Source organism: Hyalella azteca, unplaced genomic scaffold (assembly GCF_000764305.2).
Source record: "Hyalella azteca isolate HAZT.00-mixed unplaced genomic scaffold, Hazt_2.0.2 contig3942, whole genome shotgun sequence".
NCBI lineage: Eukaryota > Metazoa > Arthropoda > Malacostraca > Amphipoda > Hyalellidae > Hyalella > Hyalella azteca.
Window position 1 is genome coordinate 92,371 of NW_025934170.1, and position 21,822 is coordinate 114,192.

General features: G+C 39.8%; 1 protein-coding gene across 1 annotated transcript in view; it reads left to right on the forward strand.

Annotated features, from left to right (window-relative positions):
• The first annotated feature begins 2,707 nt into the window (after window positions 1-2,707).
• Window positions 2,708-21,822, forward strand: part of LOC108675177 — a 47,042-nt gene continuing 27,927 nt past the window's right edge. Inside the window, exons 1-3 of the mRNA XM_018163169.2 lie at window positions 2,708-3,188; window positions 15,797-16,036; window positions 18,292-18,875. Of these exons, the coding sequence (XP_018018658.1) occupies window positions 2,963-3,188; window positions 15,797-16,036; window positions 18,292-18,875 (1,050 nt within the window). The 5' untranslated portion in view covers window positions 2,708-2,962. The remainder of the gene's footprint in view (window positions 3,189-15,796; window positions 16,037-18,291; window positions 18,876-21,822) is intronic.

A 21,822-nucleotide genomic window follows, 5' to 3' on the forward strand; every position in this document is an offset into this window, starting at 1 on the left:
GGTTGGCGATATCATGTAGGTCCACTGGCGTACGCAGAACAAAAGTCATCTTGTCAACTCAGGTTAATATTGCGGTTGAGCATTAGTAGATGCCGACTCGGCAATGTCACGCCAAAGACTTGTTCTGACAAAGACTGATGAGTAATTCTTATTAACAATTTATTGTTCTAAACTTAGCGAATTAGACTCTTTGTAGGGTTTGATAATTTGAATATGAAATTTACAAATGGCTTTTTATTACAATAGTACCACGTTTCTAATACAAATTTTTTATTGTAAAGTGAAGTGAAGGTTTTTCTTAACGTTAAAAATTTCGATTTCCGGTCATTACAAACCACTGAATTTATCTGGCCACTGAAATTATTATTTTTGACTTTTACTACCGGATCGACAATAAATTCTTTTGATAACTTTTCAGACGTGCAACATAAAGACGTGTTAATGATAAAGCTCATTTTGCTTATACTAGACAGAAAATAATACTGGACAAAAAAGTCCAGTATTATTTAGAACAGAGCAGTTTGAATTTTAAATGTTTACCTGGAATCTAGATAAAATTTTATAGTTGACTTCGATAATAATAGCAATGGAAACAATTTTAGACAAATTCCGAGAGCGTTTGGATGTTCTAAAATCTAAATAATACTCATTGGTTGAGAAACGCTTTACTATAAAAACAAACGCGTATTTTCCTTTGCTGTAATGTAAAATACGATTCGCATCAGTCCAATGCATCAGACCGACAATATCCAAGAAAACCTATCCCTCTTGCGTTCTCATGGCACTCTTCATGGGCCAGACATTAATGTAGCTGTAACGTTTGCTACGCGAAGTTACGATGTTAAGTTACATCAGCTAGAGTGACTTGCCACTTTCAGTTACCGGCTGAATTGTGAGATGACAGTAGGATTTGGGCATCAATCACTTGCCTTTTTATTGCGTTTGCCCCCAAGATGTTTACCAACACGCGGAGAGAAATAGAAGCGCGCAATATTACATTTTCTCGGTTCCTGCACTCATTCATTCGTTTCTATTTCTATAGTTCATTTCTCTTATCACGATTTATTAACAAGCCTGTTTATTATAATTTAGTTTTAACCGAAGATAAAATAAGAAAGTTTGTTAATTGAAAAATTCTACACAATGAGCGCGGTTCATCATTATGGTTCGCGTGATTTTTCAGAGATGAAGTGATCCCATGGTTGAATTAATACAATTCAACCATGAAGTGAACCTCTTGCAAGTGCGACAAAGAAAGAAAGTATTCGAGCAGCTGAATTTGAATGAAGTTCTGAGATGCTTCATTCGTCTTTGTGCTCCCTGAGCACACACAGAGCGCTCACTGAGCATAATTATGCGACTTAAAGCGAACACTTAGTAGAACATGGACAATTGTTCGTACTTGAAAGCTCGTACACTACATATGTGTAGTATACTCGCATACGAAATTCATGCTCACTTGGTTTATATGCATGGAAATAAAATATCGGGGGGCTTCTGAACAGCAATTAGATAACCAGAAGAGAAAGCTGTGGGAAAATCGTTTTTATTTCCAACTAAGTTATTGATAATTGTATAAATAATTCGACAGGTGAGCAGGCAGACTCCAAAACCAAATAAAACAGATAAATAAAAATTATTTAAAAAATAATAATGATAATAATAATTCATAATTGTGATGTGTTTACTTTACTTACTTGGATCCGCCGTTGCCAACGTTGATAATTTCAATTCTTAATTCGTTGACGAAAAAATGGTTCCGATCCTGAAACACAGATTGTTATCTTCAGATGCTTGATACGCAAAGTAATCTTTAATTAACTTCTAAACTGGATTTATGATAATTGAAATGATTTAGAATAGTATCATGGTGCCAGCTTGGATTAAGCCATTTTGTGTTGTTGTCGATTTTTAAATACCGGACCACTTCGCCGATTTCGAGCAGAATTTCCACTATAGTAGTTGCAGGTTTGGTGTTGTGATCATAACCTCTCAATCTTGGCGAGAAAGTCGCTAAGAAGCGCTTCCCAAGCGTCAAGTTATTTTGAGGCACTCATGACCATGTAATTTAGCAATTAAAATTGAACAATAAAATTTAAACACTCATACTGAATGCTTAAATTCACAAACACTTGAAAAAAAGGGAACGGAAAATGAAGCTTACTGATCTTCGCGGAGGAACAGTTGGCAAAAGCTAAGGCGTTACTACGAAGACAGGTGCCTGGCGCGATGACGAGGTCGCGTATATAAAGAGGGTCGACCTGAGGTGCCCGGTCAGTGTCACGCAAGCGGCGGTGTGAGAGGGTACTTCGAAATGATGCGGTCTGGTGGTAGTTGACTGGGAATCTTAACTTGAGACTTGGTTATAACGAGATTAAAAGCTCGAAACTAAGACACTTGTACAGTTAATTTATCGAAAATACTCTGAAGTTACCCTCGCTTGGATCATTCAAATTTCATATTTGGTTTCTATCATATACATCTACAGTGAAATAGATGACATAGTAGGAAAAAATAGACAAATTCAAAATTATGTCTAGCTTCACATCAAATCCGAAGATCATTAATACAAAAAATAATATTGATTATATACACATAAGAATATTTAATGTTTGAATTTTATTTAGATCATTCTAGCTTCCTATACCATACTAACATTTACGACAAGCTTAATTTTTCTTCCTGAACGATCTTTTGAGCAGAAAGCCCCCTATTTCTTAACCTCGAACTGCTTGCGATTAGAAGAACGATTTATAGAGTAAAGTATTTAATCTAAAGATAAAGAAAACCATTCGAAAGGTTTCAGGTCGTACGAAGAACTAAATCATAAGTTTTATTGTCATAAGTTTCAAGACGAACATTCGACCAAGACCTGTAGAAGACAACGATAGGTTTAGGTTTAAAATTTAACGAACATACGAATGCTATTCTTTTCGGAGCTATAAAGAGCACTGCCGTAGAGATGCAGCGTTGCTGCACGACGATGTCAGTTATGTTGAGCGTTATAGTGACGGCTTTATTAGTAAAGTCGGCCATATCGCAGCCGACGTTCGCTGTTCTACCGCCGGTGCCGAAGTCAGTGGCAGCCAACGCACATCACGCCAAAATCAGCGAGTTTGTCAGGCTCTGGACGGAAGCGTTGGAAATCGACGGAGAAGACAACGGTCCCGCTCTGCGCATCAATTTTGGTAAGTGGCTTTCCCACTTTGAATTTATTAATAATTTGATTTTTAGATCGAAATAGAAATAATCAGGGTGTTTTTGACTACCTTATTATATTATCTTTACAGCCATCATCAGGCTTCTCAAGCAAAAATAAGTTTGAAAGAAGACCCGTTCAATCTAATCAACAAAAAAATTTATAGCCTGCTTCTATATGTGATGGAAATAGCAAGTTAGCACGTTATATCGTACTTCGATAACGAGGAATTGATTTAAATTCTATTTTATGAATCCGAATTCGGTTTGCCTAGCCCAGTGATTCATCCACCGAAAAATAATTTCAGAATTGGCTAAACCCCAACACCTTTGGTATTTGGATCTGAGCTCCAAGAATCTCAATGCATTTTTAGTTCCAGGCTAGGAAGTTAGCTCAACCACCAAAAATACATTATAAGTTATAGTTTAAAAGAACTAGCCCGGTTTGCGTGGTGTAAATCATTCATGCAATTTGATTTTGATAATACCGTTGTTCCAAATCCCGTTATAAAGAACCCATGCATGCAGTCATTCCGAATATATATAGTAATTTTGAAGCTAAAGGGACCATAATTGAAAAAAGACGCATCCAAACACACATTCAGCGCGGACGTATAGCTTAGATCTTGTTTTGAAATTTTTAGGTAACTTTAACTTATTTTGAATAAAATTTACCCTTACCAAAGTAAAAATTGTATTTCAATTTTTAAATAAACTTAGATCTTGAATTTTAAGTAATTATTGACTGCCATTGAATGGCTAACATTTAAAATATGCATATACATCAATTATCAATTATTCCATGTTTTGAGTGAGAGATGTCCTCACATAGACATTGCAACGTTAGGTCAGTAACTGACCGTTGCTTGTTTGAAGAAAAAATGTTTCCGATTCTGAAACACAGATTGTTTCTATCGGGTGCCTGGTATTCAAAGTAAACCTTATTTAACTGCTAAACTCGGTTTATGTCAACGCCTTATGATAATCTGCCAAGCAAGATTCATCCTTAAAAGAAATAAAATGTTTTAAATTGGAGTAACGGCGATCAATAGGAAAAAGACGTCAACATTATTCTTCCCACCTACATCCATTTAATAAGAAAATATCAACTTAGCTGATCGCGCGTGAACGTCGCTATTTGTTCGGTTCCGTTTCACTGCTCAGCTCAACAACTTGTCGATAATATCTATGCTATGTCCTCACTTATATCGCAATTTTGATGCCCCTGCCGATCAGAAGCTGTGACGCAATCTATGCTATCAAACGCGCACCCTTCGCTCGCAATTTCAACGTCTCTACGTGAACATCAGTAGGACTCCCACAGAAATCGAGAAGAATCTAGGTCGTATTTAATCATCAAAAGTAATACCTTGTGTTTCCTCTCACCAATGAAAATACCTCGTTGGCAATTTGTGTGCAAGAGCCTTAACTGAGGCGGCCTAATCATGCCGTGAGAACGTGTACGATGAAGAACGGGAATGTCAATGTAATTAAAACTGGTTTCTTTAATATGATTCAGTTTTTTCTTGCATGAAAAAAAGTGTGAATATATCAACTTCAAAATCAAGTTTTCCCTCATTAAACTTTCCTCATTTATATCAACCCAGGGGCGTGATATCCTTCAAATCAAGGCAAAGTTTTATAGCAATTTTCCAGCTTAATAATTCCAATAAATAGTAAATACCAAGTAGAAGACGAAAGAACATCGAAAATCAAAGTAACCTGACCCATGCATCTACTGGTTTGATTTTTTTTTTTTTTTTGCTGAGAGAAAATTGCTCACTAACATCTGTTTGATCGTAAACTTCAAAAGGTCAACAAAACGGAGTTTTCACTCGCATGTACAAAGGCACCAAAATCAGCATATAGTGCAAGCATTACTGAAATATTCTTCACGTCAGTGGACCATATGAATACATTTCTCGCAGCGCCAAATGCACGCGTTTCATGAGATCAACATGAAGATTATCGTTCGTTACCTCTAGCGACTTTCTCTGAAAAAGACTCCAGAGCATTTCCCCCAGCTCTCTATATCTCGGTCGTGATCTCGTGAACGGCAAGGGCAAAAAGAACTCAAGGTATTCTGGTTGCCTTTGGCCTTTGACACTCAGTCTTGCTTGCCCTTGCGCGAGTCGTCATTAAACGTACGATTATATGGATATTAACTTAGTATTATATCAGATAATATAGATCTCTTAATCTAGAATAAATATACCTGAGGCAGCTTTGTCGCTATTTATCTAAAACCAGAGACAATGTGTTTTTATTACAATGACCCCTGTGGTTACTTGTACCTATACGAAATCTTAAGACACGAATGCGATTAGACGAGTTCCTAATTTTTGCCCTCTTCTCGAAACCACTCGATCCAACATGTGTATTAGTCTCTCCCTCGCCTCGTTACCCTACTGGGAGTCCCACGTCTTTTGTCTCAGCTCCTCGATATCCTCCTGTTATACGAGTCTCTTAGTTTTTTCCTCGCAGCGATGCCTCGATGTCTCAGGTCTCTCAGTATTTCCATCTTATCGAAACCCTCTTTTAATACGAGTCCTTGAACCTTTTACTCGATTCGATACCGTCCTCGGTTCTTTTAGTCTTTTCCGCTCCTCGATTTCCTCGTCTAATATAAGGCCTGCAGTCTTCTTAGCTTCTTAATAGTCCCCTATGTATGTACGAGTGTCATAGTCTTTTACTCATCGCTAGATCCTCATCTACTAGCCGCCCATTAGTCTTTTCCGCTCCTCGGTCCCCCTATTTCATTCGAGAATTCTATCCTTTCACGTAATAGCCCATGAGTCACATCATCTCCTCTGTTGCCTTTCCAAGAAATTCAGCTCACTTCACCCACCGACTGCCTCGGCAGTCGGGCATCGTGTTCGCTACAGTGAAACAATCCCAGGATAAATGCTAGAAGCTGGCAGTTGTCTGTTCGGCGGTTGTCAGTTCGGCGGTTGTCTGTTCGGCGGTTGTCTGTTCGGCGGTTGTCTGTTCGGCGGTTGTCAGTTCGGCGGTTGTCTGTTCGGCGGTTGTCTGTTCGGCGGTTGTCTGTTCGGCGGTTGTCTGTTCGGCGGTTGTCTGTTCGGCGGCCGCCGAATATCCGGCTAAACTCTGCTGTAGGGCGGCAGTGAAAGGCTGCTCCAGTTTAGGCGCTCACGCAGTGCCCGGCGCGTGACCTCGCGTGTAGCTTCCACGTGGGATGACTTTCGCCGCAGAGGAAGTGATAAATTATAATTATTCAATTAGATAACAAATAAAAATTATGAAAATAAAGAGGCTTTTTATCCAAGGAAGCTACTTCTCAGTGACATAGAAAGAGAAGGAATATCGCAAAATTGTACAGAAGAGCTACTCGTACAGGAAACATTACCATACAGGAAACATTAAAGAAGGGATGAAATGCAATCAATTAAACCTAGAAAAGGTTATAAAATTTTCTATTGTCAATTAATTAATAATTAATTAAATTAATATTTAATTAATTAAATAAATTAATAATTAAATAATATTTTCTCAATTAATCATGTCACAAACAAAAAAGTGAGGAAAACTCATTGAAATAATCACCTACTTGAATAATTTTATTCATTTTATACGAGTTATAGTATGAGGTTAATATCGTGCGAAATTTTTCATTGTGAGCTCCTACGTATGACATGCATCACCATTCTTCATTATTAAAACTCCGAACGAGCCGCCATGAAACCGCATAAAATAAGATTTCTACGCATCAATACGTAGCATCTGACCAAACTAGGAGCTTTTGATGCATTATTTTGCATCTTATCGCCTAAATTAAATCTGTGAATTGAAGGGCGTCGACGAGCTTGCATTGCATTGCAGCGTCGGTCAAGTCCCTTACGATCAGACAACATCCGGGACCGCCCACGACAGAGCCCTGATCCTGGTTGAAGTGTCCAGTTATAGCGTGTACAATCCTCCTGTTGGAGTGACATGCACATAAGTACATGCACATCCTCCTTCATAAGTGACATGTACAAATTTCAATACTGTTTCAAATTACGTCTAAACTAATTGATCGTTTCTCCTACAGATAAAACAAATGTTTCTGATTGAATATAAATCGAAATCACAGGGGTTGCAGAAAATTATTTCTATCGGAGATGCAATGCGATAACATCTTCAAAAAAATAGAGTCAATCCAGTACGAAAAGTTGAGGTTGTCAGATCAGTGCCGTGCAGTAACTGTCAAGAAGATTGAAAGCTTCTTTCAGATGCGATGTGCATCGCCTGATATCGCCTCTTCTAATAATGAGTAATACGAATACGTTTATTTTAATTGCTGACTTAAAAGAGAAAAACAACGAGCTTTAGTTAAAGAATTGGTGACAGTTTATCTGTTAACAAATTTCGTAGCTTTGAGACAAATTTTACAGACTCACCGACTATGACGAGACGCACCAAGCAAATCCGGGTCTTCTGCACTTGATATATAGTATTCAAGATTCAACGGAAAATAAAATTTGAATTATATATGCAATTTATTGAAGAATGTGTGTTTTTGACTGAGTGGGTGTGTGTTAAAAATGTGGGAGCACGGGGTCTAGGTGAACATCCGGTTGTGAAGGTCAATTTTGAGGAAATGTATTCTAATCCCTTTTGGAACTTGACTGCATAATTGTCACGGAAGAGCGTCACGGAACTGGTACGAAATTCTCAAAAAAAGTATTATCACGACACTAAACATTCACTCCTCAAGCTAGGTGATTAGCGGTTGAGTATGATTATGCATTCGAAATGATTATTTTTCGCCTGATTAATGATTTAATTGGTTGCATATTGAATTCACCTACAGACTAGAATCAAGAGGGTCCCAATGGCATATCCGTGGAGTTACGATCCAAAAGATCAACCTTAAGTTCCCTTGACTTCTTAGTTTTATAAACTGGCTGGACCTTCCGTAGTTTTATACAATGACAGGGACTCGATTAGCTTCATTTATGACAAGGTCTCTCATAGTTTTATATGACATGGGCTCTTTTAGTTTTATATAATGACAGGGACTTCGTAGTTTTACTAAACAGGAACTCATTTAGTTTTATGCGACAGAGATGCTCTTATTTATAGATGACTGCGATTTTCTAAGTTTTAAAAAATGACAGGAACTTTTTTACTTTTATATGACAGAGGCTCTTTTAGTTCAATATGACAGTAACAAGGAGAGGGACACATGACAAAGAAGCAAACTTGAATTAATTAATTGACCGTGATAGTCATGTTGTTGGCTGATGAAGTAAATAGGTAAGAGGGGTTATGTTTTAAGTAAGAACCGTTTTGGCATATAAAAACTAAATTTTTCATAGAATAATTTTTTCAGTTAAAAGGCCATACTTTACTTTTCGTCATAAATCCCAATAATATTGTATCATGGCTTCAGCTTCTGTGAACCATCGTCAGAGACACTTGCCGCCTGATTTTTCAATGTCACAAAGAACACTTCTTGTGACGACAATAAACTTTTCAGCTAAGGAGGAAATCGTGAATCGTCTGTTCTCTTTCACTCTACAGTCAACATTTTTAATTAGATCATCGGATATGACTGAAGGTCTCCCACTTCGTTCCTCATCATGTACGGTATGTTTATGCGGCCATCTCTCAACGCCATAGCCAATTTCTACACTATTCCATCACTGATTTCAGAGGATGAATTTTTCACTGTTTTCGGATTTATCACTTTTTTTCACTCCACTATTCCATCACTGTTTTTTCCACTGTTATTTTCATCATTTGCTTCACTGATTTGGCGATGAATGTCAACTGATTTGAAGCATTGAGCTCAGTGAAACGCGTGTACTTCGCAGTCGGCCGGATTCTCAATAGGTGGCGGTATTTTAAAAATCACGTAAACAGGCGTATATAGACTTGATCGAATGGTTCCGTGATGGCGTCTGTGGCTTCTCGAAGTGCTCAGGCGGCGTACTTAAAAAAAAGGTACATCCTCTTAAAACCATCATAGTATGTTCGATAAGTTTTAAATTATAATACTTATTATACGTTACAATGCTGGATACTATTTAGTTCAAATAAATATTAAACTAATAGCAGCAGTAAAGCGTTTTCTCGTATATTATATCGCATTTTTAAAATATGCTAGAGTGTTTATTTGCTCGAAAGTTCATTTGGTATCAATGATATCAGCCAGTGGCACATATCAAAAACAGCGTTTTAACTCATTCCGAGCAAATATACTACAAAACATCATCTATTATTTTTCGTCCAACATAATTCAATCACGTATTTATCAAGCATTATTCACACATTTTCATACATTTATTCCTATTCTTCTTAATGTTTTTGTATAATCTTTTAATATCTTCAAATTGTCAGGTTAACCTTCTAAATGTCACAACCAACTGAGCAAAGAAAGGTAAATCTGCGTGTTTAGTCTATTACATATTTGTCAACGGTCCTGCGCTGGAAATTTCAAACTGGAAATGTACAGCATTATTCGGGCCCGTATCAACGATACTTCTCGTGTGAAGAAGGATATTACTTGGGATTTTTATAGTAATGGTGAAATTTTGTGGCAAAATTTAAGAAGAAATGTCGATTTTAAAATTGAACTGTTATTTTACATTTCAATTTTGTTTAATAATAAAAAATTTAGTCTCTTCAAAATTTAAAAAGGACATGAAAATTCCATGCTATTTGTAGGGTTGTAGGTCCATTGTTCAATTACGGTACTTTATTTGCCATATTATTACCTGTAATGGAAAGGAATCAAATCAGGGTGACGAGATTTGTAATAAACGGATTCTTAAATTGCAATTGCAATGATTATCTATCCTGGCCAATGCCGGGCTAACTTGCCAGTGTGTTTTGTAATTAATTTTTTTTAAATTAATTTTAAAATTAAAAGTAAAATTTTAGTACAGCAATTTTTTATTGACTAATGGGGCGTGAGTATCTAGACCTGTTCATTCAATGTAGAGAATGACTAAAAAACTTTGGGGAAACTCAGGGTTGTTTATATTGTCACAAATCACAGCTTTCGGTTGTCAATTTCGATCTTTCAAGAAATTAAAAGCCGGAGAACTGTCACGCGCACAGGAAGCGTTCTGTAGTTACGATGTTGCAGTACAATGGATGTCTGCTGTGCTTTCCGTTCAATAAGTCGGTAGACAAGAAGTGGGCATTGTACGATCACGATGCTTGGATAAACGAAGCTTATTTATCGCCTTTGTCATCGTGTAGTTGTTGCGTGTTCTGCGATGGCGGCCTCAGAATATAATAAATTGATGCATGGTTATTACAAGCAGAGAAATTGTTTTGCCAGCGTTCCGGTATGCCGTCTCATATCCGGCTGCGAATATAGTAAAGATCTTGAACAGCCGCTACTAGTGACAGTTCTTTTGCGGTAAGATTTCTAGAAAATATCGACTTAAAAATTTTTCATTTCAGTTGCCTCGACTCAAGTTGCTGCAATACGAGAAAATCTCAAAAAATTTCAGGACTAGAAAATCTCATGGCAAATCCGAAATAATTTTCATTTTTATTTTTAAATGAAACGAGAATCATCCGATAATAATAATTCAACTTACTTAATGAGTACTCATTAGTTGTGATATTCACGGCAGCAAGAATCGTTTTTTGCCATTCAAGGAAGACAAAAGCGTGTGAACCGTGAGTACGTGTGTTGGTTCAGGACCGATGATGATTACGATACGATCAAAATAATGATATGAAAATAATAATTTTTGACATAGGATGTGTACAGATTTGATGCATTTAATTGCTTGCTTTGGCTGCCTTTGTCCTTCTCTCTTGTTTTCAATTTTTGCTCTCGAATAAATGTGTGGTCATTGACTAAACTGCGGTAATGCTGCTATATTCGATCACCTCGGGAGAGGCTTTCACAAAATCCAATCACAAGGAGTCCAGTTTCCTTTTAATTATCTGATGACAAAACGGTATAATCTTCACAAACAGTGCAATAAATTTTCCATTTTATCTGCCAAATAGCGCCATTTCTTGACGGTACGTCAGCTTTTTGAGAATTGCTCTACAATTGTCATTAACTAGCGAGTGTCATTAACTTTTTTTAGTCCCACACGTCGTCGTCTTGAGCTCTTGCTTCCAACATTAACTTGTTTTTATTGTGTTAGAAAGTTTTTTCTTCTTGATGAATCTTTGTCTATTGACTCAAAGCATATATTCTCTTCAGTAAAGGATTCTTTCAATCCTATAATAAAGAGTTTGAATCGGTGCTTAATCGCAACTGCTGAGATTAGTTTTGCGTCATTGATACGATTAATGATGTGGAAGTCATTGCTTAATCCCTTGCTGAGATCTGTTTCACTTCGACGATACGATTAATGATGTGGAATAAGTCCCTTTCATGGAATAACATTCGAGACAATTTTCGAGCGTTCATCACTAATTTGAGTAAATAGTGACAAAATATACAAAACGGGAAATGATTAGATATTTTTAGCGCTGCACTTCGTTTATTAATAGTATAAATAATAATAGCGGTTTCAGCGTTTAGTAGGCCGTAGGCCTGTCGCCGATTTTTAACATCGCAGAACATTCACAGCATTTTGCGGTCTCGCACTCGCAACTCACTGCTACAATTCTGCTGTGCTTAACCGCCCGGCCTCCTCGCCGATTCTGACCAGAAACTGGCGCACATGACAGAGCTGAGTTCGAACCCGCGCCTCTCTGCTCCAATCAATTGGTACTCTGAACTGTAACCACTGGGCCACCCTGCCCATTGCATGAGTTCTGTCATATATTTTTTTACTTTTTGTTGGTTTAACTTGAATAAAATGCACTCAATCTGGTCGCAAAGAGTATAATCGGATTTTTCTGTGCTCCAAACAGGATTAGGCACTCAGCTGATATGACACAAATTTGGAACTGCAAGAGATTTTTATGCAATCATCGAGCCATTTGGAAATTGAAATTAATATTTAGATCACAAAAAATGTCAAAATTATTGATTAAAAATGTTTCACGTCAACCATGAAGTAGTGCATCCTAAAATATTTCCAACTGTTTGTTTCTTCAGCATCGATAAACTTATTCAATCATTAATTATTTCACTGATCAGTTTCAATAGCGTATCTGTTAGTAACGATAATTGAGGTCTCACTCCCTGCTCGAATACTTGGGTGAATAGTGGATAGACTTTTTGTTGTTTATTGTTTTAATGCACTGTGAAAATATAATACATTTCTGTTTGCATTATATTTTGCTTTCACTCTATTTAGTTCCGATTTTCACTTTTCTTCAGATTTTTTGTTTCATATCTATTATGTTTTTATTACTTCATCATAAATTACCAGCTTACTCTACTTAGCACCAAAAATTTACTATGGGTACATTGCAGCCTACCAATAATTTACCGGGGCACACTGCATAACATATTACGTACTACGTTATATACTCAGAATGCGTAGTGAATTAGATTCGTTAGGAGTTCACAATAATTGCCAGTACAAATCCTGTGTGAAGTGTATTACTTGTGTTGACCGGGTACCAGGCAGAGCTTTGAGACACGAAAGCAGCACAAGCACTTCACGTCAATGACGCTCACTTCCTCGATGAAGCTGCGCAATTAGAGAGCCAACAGGATACGGGGGCGACCCAGGACTGCAAGGCCCACAGCGTCACTCTCGAGCAAATTTAGAAAGTCGTCGCCATCTTAAGTTCAAAAATAAATGCATCAATCTTAATATGATTATTGTATTTTAAGGTCTTGTATAGAACAGCATGAAATTACTGTCCCTGGTCGTGATTGTACTTGCATATTCAAAAGTGCATAGGATTGACGATTTGGTTTTTGTTTACGTAACTACGAAAGCAGCAAGGTCCAAGTTACATGGTTTGTCATCCTTAGCACCTATCCTTAGTATACTGTATGTTTCGGACGTAGCAGCCCCAGGCCACGATGGATCGCCGCCTCAGACTATCGTGCATCCGCACTCGTTAGGGCCAGCTGATGCACGATGCTGTTGCTTGCTTCTCGCCGCTGGTAGTGTTGCAGGGGCGGACGATCAGGGATAGTGCCCAGGCTCACGCCCAGTCGTCTCTTGATGGTCTCCAGGGTAAATTCGCCCTTTCTTAAATCCTTTGTTAGGTCGGTAAACAGCCTTGGCCCTGCCGCGGAAAGAGATCCTTCCTGCAGGGATTGAAATCCCACCGCAGGTCGGTTACGTTGTTGGGGGATCCTGCATGCACTGTCTCTCCCTTCTCTCGTTATGGTTTGTTTCAATCCTGAAGGTCTCGCTCTCAAACTTTAGAGCCATTCCGCTTATTATTTTAGATGTGTATAGAATGACATATCTTTCCCGTCTCCTCTGAAGTGAGTACAGACCCAGGCGCTTCAACCACCCACAGAAGTTCAACTCCTCCATCCCCCTGATCCTGGAAGTGAAGGTTCGCTAGACCCCTTCCCCTTGCCGCAGTGCGCCGAGCGCTAACGGGGTCCGGAGCTGGCAGCAGTATTCAAGAAGAGGTATCACAAGGGCTCTGAAGAGTGCGATCATCGGTTTCGCTTCTCTTGCTGTGAACGTCTGTCAGATCCTTCCCATCCGCCTGCCTCTCTCTGTTATTGCCGCCATGTGATAACCAAACTTGACCTGAGTGTTTATCAACACTCCAAGATCGCGATTCTCCGATTTCCGAGCCGTCAGGTGCCAGGTAGCAGTGCTCCATACCAGCTCCTCCGCTACCTCTGTATCTCACAATCTCAAAGTTGGTTCCATTGAACTGCATGTTGTTCACTTGGGTCCTGTCATATATTACAGAGAGGTCTTCTTGCAATCTCTCAGTCTCTCCTGTCCGCAATAGTCATTAGTTTCCTGGTGTCGTCCGCGAATGACGATGTAGAGGCGTGGTTCACTGCCATATCCATGCCGGCGCTGTGGGCTAGGAAGAGAATATATGTATAGGGTCGATGACCGTTCCCTGTGTTCCCCACACTCCACCCTCGCCTCGCTCGATCTCGAGTCTCCAACAACGACAGCTTGTAGTATTTCAGTTAGGAAGTTGCGAATCCATGACAACAATTCACCTCCGACCCCAGTAGTCTTAATTTTCTGAGCAGCACTCTATATGGTCAACTCTGTCGAACGCTTTCGCGAAGTCTAAATACTCCCGTCCACCCCGGCCCCCTCCTCCAGCATAGCCGGGATTTGGTGGTGATGCTTCAGTGACTGAGATAAACAGGAGCGATTTCGCCTAAAACCGCGTTGTCTTCTGTTGAAAAGGTCAGCTTCCTCCATTTACTGCAACAACCTTGTGGCAACAACCTTCTCAAATATCAACAAGTGATGTTAATGTAACTGACCGTTAATTTTGGGGTTTTCCGCTTGCGCCTCCTTTGCATATTGGAGTTATTAGCCCTAACCTAAGGTAACTAGGAACGTTTCCTTCTGTCAATGATTTTTTTCCAGATCAAAGTTAGAGGGACCTTTAGTGCTCCGACACATTTTTTCAGTAACACTGCAGGGACTCCATCTGACCCAGGAGCCGAATAAGTCTATAATTCTTGGATGCTCGTCTCAAGATCCGATGTTTAAAACTCATTGTTCATCAGTACCCGCCCCCTGCCAGTTTTCTTAACAGACTCCTATTTCGTTCTCATTTTTCAAAAGGCGCTCCTTTTGTTTCGCACATGCCGTGGTCGTAAACCAATATGGACATAATTATTCCTTAGAGGCCCCACTGCGGTCGTGATTTTGTACTTTAACTGGGCATTTTTATAGAAATATCTGGGGTTCTTTCGAATGGCAGCCACCACCTGTGTCTCCGCTACTTGTTGATCAGCCTCGTGTGAGTCCAGCAGCTGCCGTTCACTTTCCTCAATTTCATCCTTTAGAGTTTAGATGTTACAGCCTCCGCCTCTCCGTATTACTGGAGGCGGCAATCTGCTTGTTCAGACTCGTTCGTTTTCTCATGAGGATTCGTGTGTCCCTTGGAATTATATGCCGTTCGGGGTCGTTCTTCCCGGCGTGAGACGCACACATAGCTGCAGTAATACTTTGCATAGCTTGTTGTACATTGCTTCGGCATTCAACTCCAGAAACACGGATTTCCAATTGATTTCAAGGAGTTCGTTTCCAATGGCCTCCCACTCCGTTCTAAGATGGCGAAAATTTAGCCCAGCAAGGCCCTCTCGAGATGTAGCTCTGGGCTGGTTCCCAAACCCAATTGTTGTCGCGGCCGCCTCGTACTAGTCGATGGTCGTCAGTGTGGTCTCCTTAACCCGAACAGCAGCAGCAGCTAGTTCTTCATTGCTGGTGAACAATAGGTCCAGGAAATTGTCAAGTTGATAATTTATCGGTATTTTTATACAATGCAATGCAATTTCTCGGACAGTTATAATTTGGCCGGTATTAGAGCAGTTCCTTAGTCGAATGTTATGCTTTGCACTCAATTATAATGATCTTTTAGCATTTACTATAAGTCTTTGATTTTATGCGAGTTCCACTCTATCATTTTAGTATTCAAAGGCATTTCAGCTTCTTCAATCAGATAAAAATAAATTCACGCAAGAAGCACATTGCATTGATGAACTGTATTGAGAGGCACCTAATTGTCATTAACAAAAACCATGTCTTCATTTCATTTACAGAGGTGCGGACAGTGGCAGCCCCTGATGACTTCCACATGCTGAACTTGACGCCGCAGCATCTGCTCAACCCACTCTACATCAGGAACCAGAGCTACGCTGCCCTCAGGAAAGAGTTCCTCCTCGACCACATCTTCTACGACGCCATCGACCTCAACGACCCTGCGCTCACGCAGCCGGCCGGCCTCCTCGTGCCAGCCTTCTCGGGCAAGCAGCTCGAGCTCCGCTTTGACGATAAGCTTGGTAGGTCACTTCTCAGATAAGCAGCCGGTGATTCGTTTCGATGAGAAGCAGGTAGGTCACTTCTCATGCAGGCATCTGATTTTACGCTTTGGCGACAAGCTTGGTAGGTTGCTTTTTGGTCAGGCGTCTGTTGCTCCGCTCTGACGAGAATCTTGGTAGGTCGTTTCTCGGGCACGCAGCTGGTGTTCCGCTTTAATAAGAATGTTTGGTACGCTTTTCGGGCATGTAGCTCTGGCTCCACTTGGATGACTTCAGAAGGTCGCTTCAAAGACTAGTAGTGATTCTGTTATTTCATAACTAAGCCGTTTCAATATCTGTTACCCGCCGAACAAAAATTCTGTAAGAGGAGAAACAGTCAGTAACTGCGTAAAAAACAAATATTGATAAAAATAAAAATCCGTTATCGTTACGATGGATGAATTGACAACCATAAAATTCAGGAGCACCTGTAAAAAATATTTGATTTCTTCATCAACAACGGGTAGAATTGATTTGTGAATAAGAAGTTTAAAATGATGTTGACCGTTTTCAAGTTACAACTGCTGTGGAAAACCGAAAATCCTGATAAATAAAAAACAGAGAACATTCAAGGAATATGATTATTCGTTGTTTGACTTCCACTTCTATTTTCCAATTAGATTTCTTATTTTTATATTTTTTGCTTACTCATCCTTGCGATGAAAGAATTATTGAGGTTACATTGTCAAAACGCACGAGTTTTCAATCTTCATCAATCTTCATCGTCGCTATCAGGCATGAATCAATCTTCCTCAACGCGTCGTTGATCAAACGACCCATGCATTACTTGTCTCCAAAGCCTTTGGATTTGAATGGAGGCTCAATAGATTGCTGGTTCTCCCCAGTGCCACGCAAGTTAGGATGCACAATTGCACATGGAAGACACGCAAAAAGTATGGTATTTTAAGAACTCTTTCTTTCGCATGCAAGACGCATCGCCAGAAAATGACCCTTTGTATTGTTTACAAAAAGACAGTGCATCAATATTGCCGGAGTCAAGGACGTGCAGCGAGAGCGATGCATTCCATGTTTTGGTATGATAGTCAAAAATGTTTTGCATCGTCACCAAACAAAAAATGCAAAATATTTTATTTAATTTTTTTCACAATGTTTGGTCAAATTGATTTTTGCCTTATAATGAATAGTAAGAGCGTGTCATCTGTTAACACTGAGTCGTACTAAACGTTTAATGTATCATCAAATAATAAATCAAGTGATGACTGCTTACGTTACATTCTAACTTTGACTTTGCTACAAGAAGCTAATTTACCTGCATTAGCAACAAATGGCAATGAACTTTAAAAAAAATTATTGTACACCTATTAGTTTTTATATGAACTATCCCAGATTTACAAATACTCGTATATAAAAAAGACGACAATTTTGATGATCTTCTAAAAGCCTATCTGCTACCAGCGACACAAAGTAAACAAATGCACAGTTAAACACCACAACAAGCAAGTCTCGCCGACCTATTAACTCCTCTTCCACTCAGCCACCATTCTTACATGACATAAACACCCTCAAACTTTGTGGTGAAAAATTAACCTTGTGGTTACCTCGCTGGCTTGTACAGCAACAACACCTACGACACGTTGAGAACGCGTTGCAACCTGCGCTGCGTGAACGATAGCAGCGCGCGAAGCACCGTATGCAAGTTGAAGATACGTTATCGCAGCGCGACGAGTTTGCTGCTGTCGCGTCGCAAATTGCACGACCCTGATGTGTGCTGGAGCTTAGCTACTGCTTACAGGCATTTGAAACAGTTCACAATTCTTACGAATCATTTGAAAAGGCAATTTGTTTCATAACTGTTTCAGATATTCGGGTCAGTTTTGAGTTAGCAGTGTCTCTTATTCACATTTAAATTATAAACAATATGTAATATCATCATTGTTAATTTATCAGTTTATCGCATTCAAAAAATAATTTTCTCGTATTGAGTAATACTGCTGTAATTATGAGACTAATGATTGCTATGAGGACGCCTCTAAAAATTAAAATGTATTCGCATGACCGCTTTTATATGATTTTATTCAGAATAAAACCCGATCACTTGCCCTGCTACCTAGTTAAATGAGTTAATTAGTTCTAACTCGGTTAACACTTCACCCTATTTTCAGCTTCTACCAGACTTTGGCTATTCTTTGCGAAAATAAATAAAAGTACCGACGAATTTTTCGTTACCTTATGAATGTGAATTTTAAATTTTATTTGAAATCTATTTGCAACGCCAGGCCTGGTGGCCGGGGGCGTGCGGGTGACGGCAGCTATGACGCTGCAGGACGGCACTCGACTCCTCACCCTCAACGGCTTCCTCTTCAACTCCCGGCAACGCGTCAACTCCGCTCTGGACGACATTTTAGGGACCGCTCGCCACGCGGACCTCAACACCCCTCTCGGCCCCCCTCTGGACCTAAGCTCCTCTCTCCCACAGCCTCCTGCTCCACCGTCTCTCCAAAACCTGGCCCGGCAGCCGCCAAGGGTGATATCTCCACCAGCTCTCCCACCTGGATTCTCTGCACAACCTGAGGCACCCGTCCGATCCATTGCTCAACCTCCCTCTCCACCGCCTGGATTTTCTGCTCAACTTCAACCTGCCTCAAGATTGACAGTTCAGCCTCCAGCTGCTCCATTGGGATTCTCAACTCAGCCGCAGTCTTCACCAAGATTCTTCACCCAGCGCCCCGCATCCCAACTTTTATCCCAACAACAGACATTGCCCACACTTGCGCCCCCTTCCCTAACCAACGCTCCTGTATCCCCTGTGTCGTCTTCGCTCCCAGCCGTTGCTTCATCTACACTGACCTCAAGAGGAAAGGTAGGCTTTAACTCGCATCTGAATTTTTTAATCGAGTACGCACTACGCGAATTCTTAGTAATAATATTTCGTTCGAATGTGCATATAGTCATATTTTTTTGTTGGACTGTTATATCCGGAATTGATTTGTGCGGTTCAATCTAATAATTTATGTATTTTGTATATGACGTCAAATTTGTACCTGAATTTTATTTAAGTAAATATTTTATCAATGCAAGGGCAATGAATTAATTTACGAGGCAGGTAAATTAATTTCTTTTCTAATCATCTTAAGTTGTCATTCACTAGTGACCTAGAGTTAAATTATGAAAATTTCGATATCTACTTCATTAATTTAGAGTGGAGAGGTACAACAAAAACTAAATTTTTCCCTCCTCATTGTCCCTCATGACAAAATACGTTCGCCTGTGAAAACAAACTTACCATCGAAGGATCGCGCTACGAGCTAACCTTCTGCCGAGCCATGCGAGCCCAGGTATTGCTCCTCGTACGTGAAGGATTATGTATTCGAGAGAGGGCTAGTCTGCGGTGGCCATGACACGCACTCTTCTTTATTCCCATCGCAAGAAATTTAGGTCTTTGGCATTTCCCTTGTGGAGGGAACCGTGAATTCTAACGACGCTCATCAATACTCCGACTGGCCCTTAAGAGGACGCTCAAGGCTGCGCGCGGCCTCTTACTTTTGTGACGCTGAGACTTGACGGATGCTAAACTCAACCATTAGCGCCTTCTTCTCGGGCTAAACTTTTCTTCTCAAAACTCATCTCATGTACAGTTGAAGTGCTTGTTTATGGGCCTACTTGCCTGAGTGGTCTTCTCATGTCTAGATGATACGCTGAAATTCGTTTATCGCTTCAGCAGGTTTCATCATCCATTATTCATAAAAAGACGTAAGATGGAAAGCATCCCAACGACTGAGACTTTGCTTTTTTCGGTGACTCAAATTTAAGGGGACGATCATTGTTATGAGAAAATAGACGGAAATAGTGACATGCAGTTTTTCAGCGTTGCGAATATTAAACATTAAATTTTATGTCTGTATTTCTGGGAATAGTCATTCGAATCTCAGTATATAGTGCAATTTAATGCGTCGATCCTCAGTTATACTCGGAAATGAAGTCGCAATTTTTGTGGCCAGAAGACTGATCTTCTCAAAAGCCGTAAATCGCTTTAACTTCGTGCGCGGCTTACTGTGCAGATGCTCTTTTTCCCTCGCCGCTCTGGAACTTTCTAAGTCGCGAAGAACTCCTAAATCCTGTGCAGGAACCATACTCCTAATTCATAAGGGATCAAATATTCATTCTTCACGACGTGAGTCCCTACTTTCTCTAGGTCCAAATCTCGAATAGAAGATACCTTTATAGCTCAGGTACAGTTAAGGGGATCAAGTAGAGTAACGGATAATGAGTTTGTTAATAGTTGAAGTGGGCATTCCGACTGGTGGTCATTTTTTTATATATATGCTAAGTTCGTTAATAGTTGAAGTGAGAATTTTTTCACTTACGCGTAGTTGATCATTTTTATTGTAGCAATAGCACCTATCGCGACCATTCACATTAAAATTCAATCTTCAATCTCTTGGTTTGAGAATAATCATCTTTTCGGATTATATGCATCTATAATCTACGTATATAGATTTAGAACTTTTAAATTATTTTATTATTCCATTTTATAATTTGATGTTACGAATTCTTCACCCGACGCTTTCAAAGTCTTTTGATTGACAGCTGTAGCTGATTTCGGCATAGCAATTTTCTGGCATAATAACGACATGATCTATATATAAAGATAGTGTTAATTTAATTTTTTTTATGAGTACGTTTTATGAATATAATGTAAAATGATACGGATGAATATTACAGTTAAAATCAAAGTCTAGGGTATTACGCAACGCCGACCTCATCATCCTATTGGATCAGAAACTAACGGCAAGCACAGGCACGGACAGTCTGGACAGCTGACTTCACCGAGCTGTGACACTGTCAGTCAAGTCAGCTGACTTCACACCGAGTTGTGACACTGTCAGTCAGGTCAGCAGACTTGACACTGAGGTGTGACACTATCAGTTAAGTCAGTTGACTTCACACTGAGCTGTGACACTGTCAGTTAAGTCAGTTGACTTCACACTGAGCTGTTATACTGTCAGTTAAGTCAGCTGACTTCACACTGAGCTGTTACACTGTCAGTCAGGTCAGCTGACTTCACACTGAGCTGTGACACTGCCAGTCAGGTCATCAGACTTCACATTGAGCTGTGACACTGCCAGTCAGGATTCACATTGAGCTGTTACACTGTCAGTCAGGTCAGCTGACTTCACACTGAGCTGTGACACTGCCTGTCAGGTCATCAGACTTCACATTGAGCTGTGACACTGTCAGTCAGGTCATCAGGCTTCACACTGAGCTGTGACACTGTCAGTCAGGTCAGCTGACTTCACACCGAGTTGTGACACTAACAACCAAACCCATTGACTTAGAGTCAGCTGCGGCAGCGTCAGAGAGGTCAGCTGACTTCACCACGCAGCATAACGCTGACAGGTCATCCCTTGACTAGCCACCTCAGGCTCAGGGTCCCGAATCCTATAAGCGAAGCTTTCGTTGTCCCTTGAACTGCACCTGTGGCTTCTCGCCTGCGCGGGCATCAAGGACAAAGCATTTCCTATAGCCATTCAAAATTTTGAGCGCTGAGTTTTCCATAGTAGTCTGTGCAGTGCCAAATGAGGAAGTCAAATTACATGCCACTATATGTTTTTTTTTATTTTGGCGACTTATCTTTAAAAAACACGATTATTCATTAGAATCAGAGAGCAACTTTTTCCAAACGCCTGAAAAGTAAGAGATGTTTGAGTATCTCAATTAGAGACAGATTCTCAAGAGAAAATGATAAGTAGAATAAACGTAATTTGGATTAAAAAAATCTGAAGCCTTGATAGCTCAAATATACCATA